The 17096-nt window shown below is 39.5% G+C and overlaps 1 protein-coding gene across 1 annotated transcript; it reads left to right on the top strand.

Moving 5' to 3' along the window:
- The first annotated feature begins 5504 nt into the window (after window positions 1–5504).
- LOC139578140 (zinc finger protein 501-like) lies at window positions 5505–8998 on the top strand. Its single transcript, XM_071405392.1, has 2 exons — window positions 5505–5804; window positions 7416–8998. The coding sequence occupies exons 1-2, from the start codon at window positions 5609–5611 to the stop codon at window positions 8444–8446; spliced, it is 1227 nt and encodes a 408-aa protein (XP_071261493.1). The 5' UTR covers window positions 5505–5608; the 3' UTR covers window positions 8447–8998.
- The last annotated feature ends 8098 nt before the right edge of the window (window positions 8999–17096 follow it).

The raw sequence follows: 17096 nt of genomic DNA, 5'->3' as shown, positions 1-17096 counted from the left end.
CGTTCAAATAAAGTTTTTCTTCACAGAAAATACACTAGCGCAACGTATTCGGGAGAAAATCATCAGACAACTGAGGTACAACGCCTCCACACAAGTAAACGAGTTTACCCTACAATGAAAACGTTTTATTTTTTCAAAAACGATGCATGGTGGCCATATTTCTAATATTTATCATAGAAAGAATGGAGCCATCTACATTTCCTAATGTTTTGCTGGAAGTTAACCTTGCATTTTACTGGCTACACCGAGAAAAGTACATACGCGTCAGTCAGAGCTGTCAGCATGTCGGTTTGTAAATCCTTAGAGGCTTGCCGAGTAGTCGGACAAAACGAGTATCAAACGGATATGTGCTATTTTCGGGATACGATTATAATCCAAGTATATTTTTGTAATTATCTGTGATCGGAAGAAAAATGTAATTTACAGGAGCCATCAAGTGTCTTTCTCATGTCAGTCAGTCATGTGCAAGGTTCTACGTGGTCTAAATAACTCAACTGGCTCGTTCGCCTGTCTGTAAAGAGAAGGCCGGGCTGTACGTAGATCCTGCTGCTCTGATTGGATAGAGAGAAACAGTATTTCTGTCCGCTCGCTTCATAATTTCACCCGATAACTTTTCCTTGCATGTTTTAGGTCTGATCATTTAGATCACAGCTGCCTGTTCATATGATAAATCACATGGCGAGGACGTTTGCTGTCAACGTACATAGTATCTAACAAGCGGGGCAAGGGTAGTAGAAAAATATAAAACGGATGGGCATTCTGCCTGAGTGACAGTAATGTGGCTCGTGGCAGCCCGCTGCAAATTGAGGACGCACGGGCACAGAGATGGCACACGCACAACCCTCCGCGCACTGGTCCAAATCGGCAGATTTTTTTGCAATGAGAAAGTGCAGGGAGGTATTTTGCCAACATCTATATTAAAACACTTCCGTTTTTCCCGATCATGAGCAGTCTGAAGCCTATCATTCGATCCTACTATCAACTGTCAATTGACATACATTTTTACGAATTCCAGTAGCGCAAAATGAGTCTGATGCTGAAAAAATTACAATAAGAAGCATTTCAGATCTGCGTTTACAACATGCAGCAAGATATTTCATATGCGTTTTATCTTTTTTTCTGTGTGAAAAACGTTAAAACGACCTCTGAATTCATTCAAAGTAATCTAAAACACTACCAAAACAAGCTGTAAATATATCCCACAAGGTTTGTAAAGTCACAAGCTTGATCTTCAAATGGGGGGACTAGATAAATGAAGGGCTTTCATTTCTAAACAGTAAAACAGATATGTATGAAAATACACTCAAATAAAAGGTGACATTCTGTACTGTCACCTCATTTGTTTATTTAACTAGGAAAGTAAATTAAGAACAAATTCTTATTTACAATGACAGCCTACCCCTTACAGGACTCCCAATCACAGCCAGATGTGATGGAGCCTGGATTTGAACCAGGTACTACAGTCACACCTATTGCAACTGAGCCGTCATGTCTTCGACTGCTGCACCACTTGGGAACCCAAAGGAAAGCTGAGATCTCAGTTGTCTATAAGGAACAGGGTACCATTTGGGACATATTTTACAACTAGCACTGATGCCAATCAGATGTTTTGATGAGACCCTCATGTAGTCTAGGTCATTACATTGATGGATATTTTCCATCTCATTATTTGCTTTGGGGTCGTTCCATTTTATTTTATTTTTTATATATTTTTTTCCCATAACAATTATAAAGACAATTTTTTTAAACAAATTAAATAATATAACATTTACGTAAATTATATATAATTTTAAACAAATTAAAATACCAAATAGCAGCAGGTACAATTATCAGCAGCAAATGCACTTAATGTACAGTTAGCATTATAATGTACCGTTAGCATTATAATGTACAGTTAGCATCATAATGTACCGTTAGCATTATAATGTACCGTTAGCATCATAATGTACAGTTATCATTATAATGTACAGTTATCATTATAATGTACAGTTAGCATCATAATGTACAGTTAGCATCACACTGTACAGTTAGCATTATAATGTACAGTTAGCATCATAATATACAGTTAGCATCATAATGTACAGTTAGCAGTATAATGTACAGTTAGCATCATAATGTACAGTTAGCATTATAATGTACAGTTAGCATTATAATGTACAGTTAGCATCATAATGTACAGTTAGCATCATAATGTACAGTTAGCAGTATAATTCTACAACTTCTGACAACATACAATACTATCAACGATATGTGGAATGGAGTTCACTGGATTGACAGCATACAATATAATATCATCTGTTTATGTTCCTGATCTGCAATAATAGGACCTCTGATAGTCTCATTAGAACTTATGGACTCCGCCATCGAGAAGAGAAGAGGAGACAGAGGACAGCCTTGACGGGTTCCTCTACTCAGGGGAAATTCTTGGGAACTTAAACCATTGGTTGGAGACCATAACTCTGGGACTGGTAATAAATCGCTTTGACCCATTTGTTGAAATTAGCACCCCATATTACATTTTTGCAAAACAGAGAATAGGATATTCCATTCCACTCTGTCGAACGCCTTCTCAGCATCAGCATCAACAGTATAGAAGCAGTCTTGTGCTCCTTTAAATGGTTGATAACCTCAAACGGTCGTCTGACATTATCCGATGAGTACCTGTTTTTTTAGAAATCCCGTTTGATCGGGTTTAATCAGTGGTGTAAAGTACTTAAGTAGTTTTTTGGGGTATCTGTTCTTCAATTTACTATTTATATTTTTGACAACTTTTACTTTACTGCACTCCTAAAAAAAATAATTGCACTTTTTACTCCAAACATTTTCCTTGCCAACCAAAAGTACTTGTTACATTTTGAATGTTTAGCAGGACAGGAAAATGATCAAATTCACACACTTATCAAGAGAACTCTGCCCTGGCAGATTCACTAAACACAAATGCATCTTTGTAAATAATGTCTGAGTGTTGGAGTGTACCCCTGGCTATCCTTACATTTTAAAAACAATAAAATGGTGCTGTCTTTTAAATGATTTATACTTTTACTTTTAATACTTAAGTATATTTCAGCAATTACATTAGGTTTCCTATTGAAGATTGATAGTATAATTTAAAACAACTGATGTTTCCATTCAAGTCAACATTCTCTGATGTGTGGACCAACCATCTTTATGCTACCATTTGAAATGTGAAATGTCCATTTTATTCCCATTTTAATACATTTATCAGCCAAAACATGACACCCACCTTGTATTCAAGAGCACGCTGTGTCTCAACCGATGGAGGGCACAACAGTAACACCTCAGATTATGTAAAATAGGGCCAAAGCTACAACATATGCAAAAATGGAGAAAATAAATCTGATTCCACACGTTTTTAGATATTATACGTTAAAGGTAAAAAAATGACAAATTTTTCAAGAAATTATCAAATAGTTTGACAACCCTTTTTGTAAACTTTTTTAAATTATATCAAACTCAACCGTTTTTATTTTCCAGTGATGAAGACATGGATGTCTCATGTTAGGGTGGGGTATGCAAAATGAGTAAACTTTGAGCACCTCTATCTCCTAAATGTTTTGACATTCAGGTCCAAAAAGTTACTTTCTGACCACTTCTAACATGTGCAAATTTGTATGGAAAGTTTTGTTCAATAACACCCTTTGGAGCAATTGCCTTTTACTGTAAAAATATAACTTTGTAACGTATCACACTTGGTGTTCCTTCTGCGCCCCCTGCTGGCGGCAACAGGCATAAACAATTCCCAATGGAAATCCTTCGAAGACTCCCAAACATTTATGTACCATAAATTTATCGGCGTCACACAAACCTAAACTGACCTTGGAACATCAGTTTGCATTCAAATATTTGAAAATAAGAAATTCCCCAGCTAGCACATAATGTTCTGAGAATATATGTTTCTTGGAGCTTGGTGAGAGCGTGGTTGTCATATAGTTATTTTGCATACAACCTTTCCACAACTTTCTGGGAATGGTGCAGGATAGTTACTTGGCTATGGAACATTCTCAGCACATTTAAGGAACTTAAATAACTTTAACAGAACGTTTCCTAAAAGTTCAAACATGGTTACGTTTAATTATTATTATTTTTTTTTTTCTAGGAACATTGTCCATCTGGTTTGACATTGGGAATGTTCTCAAGTAGTTCAGGGAACATTAAGAAACAACGTTCTGTGTAATTTTAGTGCTTCAGCAGAACGTTTCGTACAAGTTTCCTCAGGGTTCTATTTAAAGTCATGTTCTCAAATTGTTCCAAGAATGTTAAGAAACAACATTGTTCTGAGGGAATTTCCATAATTCAGCATAACATTTCCTCGTGGTTCTATTTAAAGTTACGTTTTCATTTTTACAGATAACGTTAAGAAAACTTTAGTTTTAAGAATATTATTTTAAAAACACACATCAATTACGTTCTCAGTATCAACAAAACTTTCTCTATCCTCTATCAGGCATCATTTCGCTACACTCGCATTAACATCTGCTAACCATGTGTATGTGACAAATACAATTTGATTTGATTTGATCATGTTACGTGTTTTCAGGTGTGTTGGCCACGCCCACTAATTGGCCATATCTGATCTTAAGGAGTGTTTGTTTCCTCTGAAATGGGGTCTGTTTGAATAGACCAAAATAAATAGCTTTATATGCGTAAAAAACACATGAAACGCTAACTCCATCCTGGTGGCACAGTGGACTAATTCAATGGATAGAGAACAAAATATTATACACTATATATAGACAAGTATGTGGACAGCCCTTCAAATTTGTGTTGTTTCGGTTATTTCAGCCACACGCGTTGCTGACAGGTGTATAAAATCAAGCACACAGCCATGCAATCGACGACAGGTAGCCTAGTGGATAAGAGCGTTGAGCCAGTAACCGAAAGGTGCAACGCTGGAGAGATTAGAGTTGCAGGCTCATGTCTATCAGAGCAGAGAGAGGGCGAGAGATCATTGAAAGTGAATCTCATTCTAGTTCTCTGTGAGAGCAGGCGCGACTCAACCCGAATCAACTTTTAGGATATATGAGCCCAGGGGGACAAATAACAAAGAGGCCACTATAATTAACTTTAATCGCTTCAATTCTAATCTTTACGTTACAAAAAGTGCCAATTATTTTTCATGCCACGAGAGGTACCGGATCCGGGTAAATAGGTTCCGGAACGAAACATTCCAATACGGAGATGTGTACAGGATCCGGCTCAAATGAAGCACTGGTGATGGGTGTATGGCAGAGGAAACTGTTGAATCTGTTTATTATATTGTGAACTGTATGATTTAGGTAGGGAGGGTTTGTTTGATAAGGTCAGACAGGTTAGATGCGGTCTGGGTGGTATTTGGGGTAGGGGGGATGAGGTTTGTAGGGATTTATACAGGTTTAGGTAACAGAATATAGTTGTGTAGGTAGACCGTGACCGGCCCCACACTCCAGTACAGTAAGCGGCGGTATGTGCAACTTTCCAGTTTGTTGCGATCCGCCAAACAAATGCAAAGAAGAATAACGTAATTTCCTGTTTCTCAAACCCGTAGTTATAGTGACACTTGAATAGCAAATAACAATACATTCTCCCACTTATCCCTTTACTCCCTAAAATGTCTAAACTTCAGCAGCTCAATGTGTTCCTCAACGAAAAATTAACAGCAGTTCCTTTGGAGATATCTGTTGTAGTTAAAAAAACGATCGCAGAGTACCAGGAAGAAATCTCCCGTTTGGAATGGGCGAATGCACGTCTACGAAGACTGCTGGATTTGGTTTTCAAACCAGAGATAAAGTTGCATAGATTAGCAGGTTTGTGACTACGTCTCTCTATTTGACATTCATTTTTACATTGTAGCCTAATTTGTGTCATTTGATTTGAGAGGCTTTGAGTAATACATCATTTAGTCACATAGTTATCTAGCTACTGACTAAAAGTAATCCGAGATCCTTGGGACGTCCAACTGACATCACCCTATTGGGTTGACGTTTAAAATGGTTAAAGACCCAGTGCAATCAAAAACGTGATTCAACTGTATTTTCAGGGGTGAAAGTAAGTTTGATTTATTCCCGGTATGGGAACTCCTGTTTGTTTTTCTCAGCTAATAGTCGACACAACAGACCATATCAGCCCAATTCATAGGCCTATGCTACAAATTAAACACGATTTTTAACACATCTGCATAGTAGGCTATATAATCAGTTCAATGTCAATAACATATCCTAATGTTTTCAATCTGATTACACTCATACAATCACCACAGTCTCTATAATTGTTTTACTTTTTTTTTTAAATATATTTCTTTGTTTTTCTTAGAGTTTTCGCTTTGTCTTTATGGGGTATTGTGTCTAGATTGATTGGGGATTATTTTTTTGTTTAATCCATTTTAGAACAAAGCTGTAATTTAACAAAATGTGGAAAAAAGGGAAGGGGTCTGAATACTTTACGAATCCACTGTAAGTAGTTGAAAAGTAGCAAAAATGCTAAGTTGTCTGTGATGAGATTCGAACTCACAATCTTTGAGTTGCTAGACGTTCGCGTTGTACGCCCACAGATCCACCCCGACCAAACGGGGTGGATCTTTTTGTTTTAATAAGTAACCATCTGTAACCATACCAAACGCAAAATGGCGTGTCTCGAATTTACATACAGAATAATATGAAATGTTTTGAGACCAGGTTGGTCAATTTGGTTAGTATTGTGAAGTAACTACAATGTTGGTGATCCATCCTCTGTTTTCTCTTATCACAGCCATTAAACTCTAACTGTTTTAAAGTCACAATTGGTCTCATGGTGAAATCCCTCAGCGGTTTCCTTCCTCTCCGGCAACTGAGTTAGGAAGGACGCCTGTATCTTTGTATATTTTCCAGTGAAGAAGACATGGATGTCTCATGGTATGGTGGGGTATGCAAAATGGGTCAACTTTGAGCACCTTGATCTCCTGAATGTTTTGACGATGTTTTGCCACTTCTTCCGTGGACAAACATGTATGGAAAGTTTTTGTTGTTTAAATCATAAGGTACACTGTCAAAAAGCGATTGAATTCATATGGATTTAACCAGTCATTATTTTCAGACTGGATATCAAGAATTTGTTTAAAAGTCTGATTTATTAGGTAAGGTAGGCGATGTGAAGTTGATAATACCTGGGCTATATACTGGGACGCATCATGCGTGTTCAGTCCAATAATGAATAAAAAATTCACAAGCAAAAGCCAACTGTTGGATTGCCACCGTACACGGTTAGCCTCAGTACTCAGCCTTTGTTAGCCTTAACCTATAGCTGCTTTTCAAATAAATGTTTTATGTAACTTCACTTACATCTGACACAACAAGACAGGAAATGGAGGTAGAGCCCTGTTTCTTGTCTCTTTTCAGCGTTTTAAGTTTTCATCAAATTTCATCCTTTCTCCTTTCCTCCAGACCTCCAGCGGCTCACTGTCTCTGAAGAGAAGGTTAACTCGGGGCAGCAGGAGTGGAGCTCCTATCTGGGGCCAGTGGAGTCTGATACCGAAGAGTCTACATGGAACTCTTTCAACATCATAACGGTAGAGAGCCAAAAAGACTCTGATGGCAACAGAGAATCTGATGGCGACGGCAACAGAGAATCAGAATCAACCAGTGACTATCAGCCCCCCTCTGAAGTAAATCCAGAAAGTGACAATGATGAAAGTAATGGCGGAAAAGCGGATGGAGTGGAGAAGAGAATACCTCTGTCGGGGTCAAAGAGACGAAGAGGACGGCCAAGAAAAGAAACCAGTGAGTTGACGGATCTGAAGTGTGATGTGTGCGTAAAATACTTTGCGACAGCAAGTGGTCTGAAAAGGCACCAACAGTTACGGCACAGTGAAGACAGACCATACATGTGCGATACATGTGGCCAGTGTTTCGCCTTAAACCGATACCTGACCCGACACATGAAGATTCACACAGTGGAGAGACCACATCGCTGCATGGTATGTGGCAAACGTTTCTTTCACAAGGAAAGCCTGAAAAATCATATGGTTAATCTTCATACAGGGCTGATTTTTAAATGTGATTTGTGTGGGAAATGCTTGTCGACAAAAGGTCGTCTGAAACTGCATAGGCAAAATCACACTGGGGAAAAATCGCATCCGTGCAAGGAATGTGACAAGGCTTTCTACTGCGAGTCAGACTTGATAAAGCATACCAGGACTCACACTGGGGAGAAACCGTTTCGGTGCAAAGAATGTGGCAAGTGCTTCGGCGAGAAGGGAAGCCTGACAAAGCATATGATGACTCACACACAGGAGAAACCACATTGCTGCAACGAATGTGGCAGACGCTTCAATCTGAAGGGAAACCTGACAGTGCATATGAGGACTCATACAGGGGAGGGAGTTCAATGTCATCTGTGTGGAACTTACTTGAAGTTAGCAGCAAGTCTGAAGAGACATCTGCGAACTCACAGAATAAATATTCCCAATGACTGAGAACACATAAAAATGCACGTTGTGTAAAATGTGTTGTTGGAAGGTAGAGACTATATCAAGAGGACACCCCTCAGGTCACGGCTCTTGGTACAGTCTGAAATCTGGGAATCTGTTCAATGGCCATTTTTACGGAACATTATCAAATTCAAATCAACTGTATTTATTACGCACTTTTTACAAACGTTACACTCTCAAGTCCAAGTTAGTTAGACATTTTCAGAACTGAAGTCTGTGAAGATAAATCACATCCCACAACATCTGTTGTGTAGATTTAGTTAAATGCCTTCACCCCCAAATGAATGGAAAAGATAAGAAACCAAATCAAACCAGGAAATTAGATGGTTATCAGCAGGTAGCCTAGTGGTTAGAGCGGTGTGCCAGTAACCGAAAGGTTGCTGGATCAAATCCCAGAGCTGACAAGGTAAAAATCTGTCATTCTGCCACTGAACAAGACAGTTAACCCACTGTTCCCCGGTAAGCCGTCATTGTAAGTAAGAATTTGTTCTTAAAACTTACTTGCCTAGTTAAATAAAGGTTATATGTAAAAATGTCCATTAATTTGGGATTAAAATCTAATTTCATTTGTAACATGCTTCGTAAACAACAGGTGTAGACTAACAGTGAAATTCTGACTTACAGGACCTTCACCGAACAATATAGAGAAATAATAATAATACACAATACACAAACGATAACACGGGTTACCAGTACCGAGTCAATGTGCAGGGGTTGGATTTTCACAACAGATTGTCTGAGATGTTGTCATAGCGCAACATCATTCTTCTTGTTAAAGACTTAAAACGTATGACAAACTTTAATTTTCAGTAAAATCTCCTCTTTAATTTCTAAGAAATTGAATTTGTTATGATTTTTTCTGACACATAACTACTGTCATATGTATGTTAACAAAGCTCTAATGGTGTGTGATGTGGTAAAACGTTATAGTCTAGAAGAAAAAGAAACGCACACCTATTTAGCCGAGGTGCTGGCTAGCGGAGTAGAAAACTTGAAAATAAAAGAGAGAGGCACACTCTAGGAGCTCAGATGCAAAAATGTAATATCCAACGTTTCGACAGCCAAGCTGTCTTCATCGGTATAATCACAAACACTGCGGGATGACTCGTTTATATAGTGTCAAAAGACACACAGGTGTCTGTAATCATGGCCAAGAGTGGCCTAATATCATTGGTTAATTCTCAAATATTAAAATGGCATACAAAGAACAGCATACAAAAAACAAATGGATAGCATACGATCATAGATTCATTTGATACTACACAAGCTTACAAACAATTACAATGGCAAAGTCACAAGAATGGCTTCAGATCAAAGTCTACGTTGAGACCGAAGGGAGCAAGGGTCTTTCAGTTAAAGATCCAGGCAGCCTCTCGTTTTAACAATAAATGATCAAGGTCACCCCCTCTCCTAGGGAGGGTGACATGTTCGATGCCAATATAACGCAGAGACGAAATCAAGTGGCCTGCCTCCAAAAAGTGGGCCGCAACTGGGTAAGTCAAGTTTTTGCACCTAATGGTGCTACGATGCTCTGAGATACGTACTTTTAATTCGCGCTTTGTTTTACCCACATCATTTTTACCACAAGGACAAGTTATAAGATAAATAACTGCCTTAGTGGAGCACGTAATAACACCTTTGATTGGGCTCGATTTCCCTGTTCGTGGGTGTTTGAAGGATCTGCATTTATAAGTGCCATTGCATTGAGCACAGCCATTACACTTGTAATTTCCATCCAGTAGGGGCGCAAATAGACGTTGTTCAGGAATATCTTGGAGTGGTAAATCAGAGTGTACCAACTGGTCTCTGAGATTTCTGCCCGGCGAGAATACGACCAAGGGAAGGTCCGAAAACACATTACCGAGACTATCATCGGATTTTAGAATGTGCCAATGTTTGTGAACGATTCCCTTAATTTGTTCAGAGCGCTTTGAATAGCGGGTAGTTAGAATGCAAGAATGCGTCTTTCTGCGAGACTGCCCTTGAAAAAGGTCATGTTTTGAATTTTCTCAATGGCAATATTAAACAGATCATTTTTGTACCCCCTCTCCTTGAATTTTCTTTGCGTGTCAGCCATATTTCTGTCGAAATCTGATTGTTTTTTGCAAATTCTTTTGATTTGACAGAATTGGCTGTAGGGCAAACTATTTTTCAAGGGAAGTGGGTGACAACTGTCAGCCCTCAACAAACTGTTACGATCAGTAGGTTTCCTGTAAAGATCAGTGTATAGAACATTATTTTCACACAAGATCAGGAGATCAAGAAAACTGATTTGACGTGTATCAGATTGCATAGTAAATCTCAAATGTTCAGAACAGGAGTTAAGAAAAGCATGGAATGCCTGGAGCCGTTTTGCATCACCCCTCCATAGAACAAAAATATCATCAATATACCGTTTCCAAATAATGATGTTAGGCAAGAAAACATTTTTGAGAGGGTTGAAAATAGTCTGTTTCTCCATGTAACCCACATACAAATTAGCATAGTTAGGAGCCATGGGGGATCCCATAGCAGTACCCTTCGTCTGAATAAAGAAATAATTTATAAACATGAAATAGTTGTGTGTGAGTACTATTTCAGCCAATGCATGCACTGGAAGGTAGTTCATTAGGGTCACGTTGCAGAAGAAAATGTTCCATAGCTTCAATACCGCCCTCGTGTGGAATATTTGTGTATAACTACTCAACATCAAAAGTAACTAACAAGGTATTCTCAGGGAGAGGATCAAGAGATTCAATGATAGAGATCATACTGCTGGTGTCCTTTACAATAAAGATAGTGTTCTGAAATTGGGAAAGGGGGGGTCACTTCTGAATTTCTTGTTAAAGGTGTTGTCAAGCAGCTGTCTATGACACTCATTTACATAAGCTGTCCTATCCATGAGTACAACCGACTCACCCTTATCAGCAGTATGAATAAGGACTGAGGTATCGGAATGTAAATCAAGCAAAGCTTGTTTTTTATCCTTATGTAAATTATGGAAAGATTTGGACTCCTGTTTGTTCTTAAGGAGATGAGCAACATCTTTTTCAACAAGTCTGCAATATGTCTCGATAGAGTGATTGCGATTGGCTGGAGGTATAAAATAACTGTTGCTTCTAAAAGGAGTCGGAGTATGTGCAGGTGAGCAACCTACTGGGTCAATAGGCAGGATTAGGGGAGCTAAAGTATTCCCTTAAACAGATGTTTCTAAAAAACTTGAACATGTCTACCTTCACATCAAAGTCGTTGCACTGGGTTGTAGGCACAAAAGATAACCCTTTATTAAGCAAAGAGACATGGGCAGGGCTCAATATCTTGCTTGATAAATTAAAGACACTCAGACCCGTGGGTTCTGGGACCGTGTGAACGGTCTCCTCTGCCTCTGATAGTCGTTTCTTCTTATCCCGTTGGGTGCGGCATCTCAAACTTTATATCAGGTTTGAAACACGTTGTAGTTTGTTGTGCATGGATACTTTATGGGAATAAAATGGACAGCCCAGACAAAGGACGTTTTTTCCAAATATATTTGTACCAGGGAGAGATCTTTTTATTTATTTTTAATTTTTATATTTAACCTTTTATTTACCAAGGCAAGTCGGTTAAGAACACATTCTTATTTACAATAACGGTCTACCCTGGCCAAACCCTAACCCGGACGACACTGTGCCAATTGTGCACCGCCGATCTAGGCCTACATAATCAATAATTATAGTTTATTTAACTTTTTTTATTTTTCAACAGAAAACATTTTCAAGGTCTCTATTTTAACAACACAATTGTGAATCTTGAGCTGCCATTGTTGATAAAAGTTGTTCTTTATAATTTCGAAATAAACGTGTACAATTAACTGGTTGAAGAGAGAACCAATTCGCATCGACTGCATAAAAACTGTTCCACTGGAACGCGCCCACGCCTTCTAATGCCTCAACTGCACAGAACAGACAACGAGGTAAGAGTGTAACAGTGGACCTTTTTTTTTTAAGTATTGCGTGATAGTGGACTTCTTAAATTGCCTGTTGAGATTTTTGTAGTATGTGTACAACTAAGAGATGCAAAGAATTCTGATTGAAAAGCGTCTTTTAGTTATAAGCTTTAAGGCTGAAAGTATAGGCTTTAAGTATAGGATGATCTGGGACAATCAATTATTCATCAGGAGAAAATTACTCCATACAAAATTAAAGCAAGATCATGAATGAGCGGCTTTAGGAGAAAATGTATGAGTAAAACTGTTAAGTAATAGAAAAATATATTTTCTGGAAAGTATACATTTGATTCAATGTGTCAATAACATCAGTCTGGCCACTAGCTCATCACCCTGAGATGTATATCAAAACAGATTACCAGAAATTATTGTTTCTAATAAAGTCAACTTTGTGAAGACTTCCACAGACATTAACAGTAGACCTGTGACCGCAGCCTGGTCTCAGACAAGACATAACATAGTAAATGTAAAATTACACTGAACAAAAATATAAACGCAACATGTAAAGTGTTGGTCTCATGTTTCATGAGCTGAAATAAAAGATCCCAGAAATGTTCCATATGCACAAAAAGCTTATTTCTCTCAATTTTGTGCACAAATTTGTTTACATCCTTGTTAGTGAGCATTTCTTCTTTGCCAAGATAATCCATCCACCTGACAGGTGTGGCATATCAAGAAGCTGACTAATCAGCATGATCATTACACAGGTGCACCTTGTGCTGGGGACAATAAAAGGCAACTCTAAAATGTGCAGTTTTGTCACACAACACAATGCCACAGATGTCTCAAGTTTGAGGGACTGTGCAATTGGCATGCTGACTGCAGGAATGTCCACCAGAGCTGTTGCCAGATACTTTTCTATGGTAGAGAAATTATCATTAAATTATGTCCAACAGGCTTCACAACCGCAGACCATGTGCAACCACGCCAGCTCAGGACCTTCACATCTGGCTTCTTCACCTGCGGGATCGTCTGAGACCAGCCACTCAGACAGCTGATGAAAATGTGGGTTTGCAGAGCCGAAGAATTTCTGCACAAACTGTCAGAAACCGTCTTCGGGAAACTCATCTGTGTGCTCGTCGTCCTCACCAGGGTCTTGCCTGACTGCAGTTCAGCGTCGTAACTGACTTTAGTGGGCAAATGCTCTCCTTCGATGACCACTGGCATGCTGGAGAAGTGTGTGTTTCACGGATGAATCCCGGATTCAACTGTACCGGGCGTATGGCGTCATGTGTGCGAACAGTTTGCTGATGTCAACATTGTGAACAGAGTGCCCCATGGTGGAGGTGGGTTTATGGTACGGGCAGGCATAAGCTTTGTACAACGAAAACAATTGCATTTTATTGATGGCAATTCAATGCACAGAGATACCATGACGAGATCTTGAGGCCCATTGTCGTGCCATTCATCCGCCACCACCTCATGTTTCAGCATGATAATACACAGCCCCATGTCGCAAGGATCTGTACACAATTCCTGGAAGCTAAAAATGTCCAAGTTCTTCCATGGTCTGCATCCTTACCAGACATGCCACCCATTGAACATGTTTGGGATGCTCTGGATCGATGTGTACGACAGCGTGTTCCAGTTCCCGCCAATATCCAGCAACTTCACACAGCCATTGAAGAGAAATAGGACAACATTCCATAGGCCACAATCAACAGCTCCCCGAAGCGGAGGAGATGTCGCTTTGCATGAGGCAAATGGTGGTCACACCATATACTTACTGGGTTTCTGATCCACGTCCTTCCCTTCAGTGGCGATTTTAGCATGTAAATCTTGTTTTGGCAAACTCAACTTTTTCATTTTTTTATGCATGCCTGCAAAGCCACAGCACAACACTAAACAATACATGAATTGCCCTATAACGGTGACAAACGGTGCCCACAAACTGTTATGGCCGACATAAAGCTGTCACAACTGCAGAGCTTTCCTTTCAGCACCGTGGAGTAGATCCGTACCACCGCTACACATGCCACACATCAGCGGAGCCTTGTCTGGCAGCGAAACATTTCCTTCAGCCTCATTTACTGTCTTTTATAAAAAAACATAGCTGATTATGGCTGACTTGCTTAAACAAATGTGGTTTCTACTGACTCCTTGTGGATTTGTGCGAGTCGAGAAGAACCGCATTCTCCTTCGATAATAATGAATGTCGACATGAGTTTTGACCTTTGAACAGTGGTGGGCCGTCAGGGCCTGCAAGGCCTTCTCTGCTGGCCTAAACATCATCAGAATATTTAAAAAAAATTAAATATATTTTCCCACAAATATGTATTAAATTATTCCCCAGAGTAAGAGTTATACTCTTCATTTCATAGCTTTCCTCTTGGTTCCACTGCTTCCAGCCCCAGGTTGAGATTTGGAGGGCTGGTCTTTATGTTAGATCTTTTATCCAATCATATTCAGCCATCATGTGTTGCCAGGGGTCTAAAATCTGCCCTCAGGCCTTCAGAATCAACAGTGCGGGCGCTTGTAGCTTATAGTGAATGGAAATAAATTTAGTGTCAACCATTCAGCTTTAGAGTTGGCTATTGTACGCCTGCTAGCTGGCTCCAGTGTTACACAGGAGCCAGCTAGCAGGCGTAGTGCGTGCACGTCTTTTGATTGGATTACCAATATTGAGAGGCAGGTCCTATGGGCAGGTCTATGCAGATCTAGGAAACTGAATTTGATAAACGAATTAATTCACGTACTACTAAGCTGTTTTTTCAACCCACAATGGCGGAAGGAGGAGAAGATATCGATTTGGTCGAGGATATAATTTTAACGCCATTCTCAAGACGAACTTTTCAAGAAAAGTTAGACATTGTAAGGAGAGGTCGCCCGACGCCACAAAGCCTGTCACAGGCGGGAAAGCCACTTTCAAAGTTTCAACTACGAGCGCTGTCAATGGCTCACAGGCTCCGAGAAGCACTGCAAACTGTACTGCTGGGAATGCCTATTATTTGCAAGTGATCGATTTGGTGTTTGGAGCCACACTGGCTTTGCACACTTGAGTTGTCTAACCAAGGCAGCAACGAGACACCAAAGTACGGCTGGGCACTTACAAGCAATTGTGCTTTTGAAAACTTTTGGGGACACCGGAGTGGATCTACAGCTCAACTAACAAGCGCGCAGGGCAACGGAGCTGCACAATGAAAAGGTGAAGGGAAATATTGAAAAGACTCATTGATTGTGTCATGTTTTTGGGTAAACACTGTTTACCCAAAAATGTCAATTTGTCAATTTCAAGGTGACGCAACGCCTGGTTATACTGCGTTTCTGTCTAAATGTATAGTGTCTAGAGCCATGGCATCATAATGATGGTAATAAGAGGTGGATTAATTCGGGTGGGACTGTGTAGTACCTCACTGAAGGCCCAGGCCCCAGGCCCACGGCACGCCACTGCCTTTGAACCATACACAAACATTATTAGATTTATGTTCAGTAAATTCATAATGTTTGTTCTAATATAATTAACACTTAGCTCTTAAGTATAAGCAAATGCAAACGAGCTGCGATGAGGTAGGCCTATTTGTTCAGCACTTACATAACGGACACCGACAGAAATTCAGATACATTCAGCAAGATGTTGTGGCCTTAACTTTACTCTTCTTTAAGTCACCACACAGAGGGAGAGAGAGAGAGAGAGAGAGGGGAAGAGAGACCCAGAGTCAGTGGTTAGCTTACTATTTGAAGTATTTTATAAGGCCCATGTGGTCTCAAAAGGAAGGAAAATACAATCATGAAGATCCACTTTTATAGACAATATACCGACGCACATTGCATTGCGTAAACAAAACAACCCTCGCAATATCAACTGGAATCACATGTCTATTACAAATATTTGAATGGGAAGAGACCTTTCTCTGGCATACATGACAACATTATATAGTACCCCTTCCTCGTCAAGAAAAGCACTGGAGCTTAATATAATACACAAAGTAAGCAAAATAATTAAATAATTCCAACATTTCCTAAAATGATGAATAAGATGAATGAAATAGACGTATATGAGTAATAGGCTTATAACAATTGAGATGTACAAACTATGGCATAAGGGAATGATGAGTGGATAAGAGGCAATGCGTAATTTAGATTAATACATTCATGAGCGAGCTAAGACTGACGTCGTCAATATAAAAAAAAAATTGTCAGCACTTTTGAAATGTACAGTGACAGAATTCAGAAGATGGGACGTTCTTACAGTATTCTCCCTGTACACCAAGTCAGAACCACAGGATAAATAAAGGGGGCATATAAGCAGACGAAGAAGGCTCTTGCGATATTCGATGATGACGTTTCTCTAAAACAGGCTATAGACTACATCTGCACCACCAAGTCAGAACAGTAGGCTAAGTTATGAGGGGGAAAGGGACAAACTTATTAGGGTGAGGCACATGGGCTACTAATAGCTGACTACACAACATACACTTAGTATTAATTTCTTAGCTACAGTATGTACATATCTCCCTGGCATATTGCATCATTTATGCAGCAGCATACAGTGGTGGTAAATGGCCAATATACCACGGCAAAGAGCTGTATCCAGGAACTCCGCGTTGTGTCGTGTTTAAGAACAGCCCTTAGCCATGGTATATTGGCCATATACCACACCCACTTGGCAGCCTTATTAGAGAATATTTTACGGCAGACACCACAACTAAATTATTTATTCTCTCTGTGAGT

Source organism: Salvelinus alpinus, chromosome 6 (assembly GCF_045679555.1).
Source record: "Salvelinus alpinus chromosome 6, SLU_Salpinus.1, whole genome shotgun sequence".
Lineage (NCBI taxonomy): Eukaryota > Metazoa > Chordata > Actinopteri > Salmoniformes > Salmonidae > Salvelinus > Salvelinus alpinus.
The sequence above is the reverse complement of the archived record's forward strand: the minus strand, read 5'-3'. Positions and strand labels throughout refer to the sequence as shown.

Coding starts and splice junctions, on each gene's coding strand:
- LOC139578140 (XM_071405392.1), top strand. CDS start 5,609: ATGTCTAAACTTCAGCAGCTCAATGTGTTCCTCAACGAAAAATTAACA. Junction 5,805..7,415: donor AAAGTTGCATAGATTAGCAG/GTTTGTGACTAC, acceptor CCTTTCCTCCAG/ACCTCCAGCGGCTCACTGTC.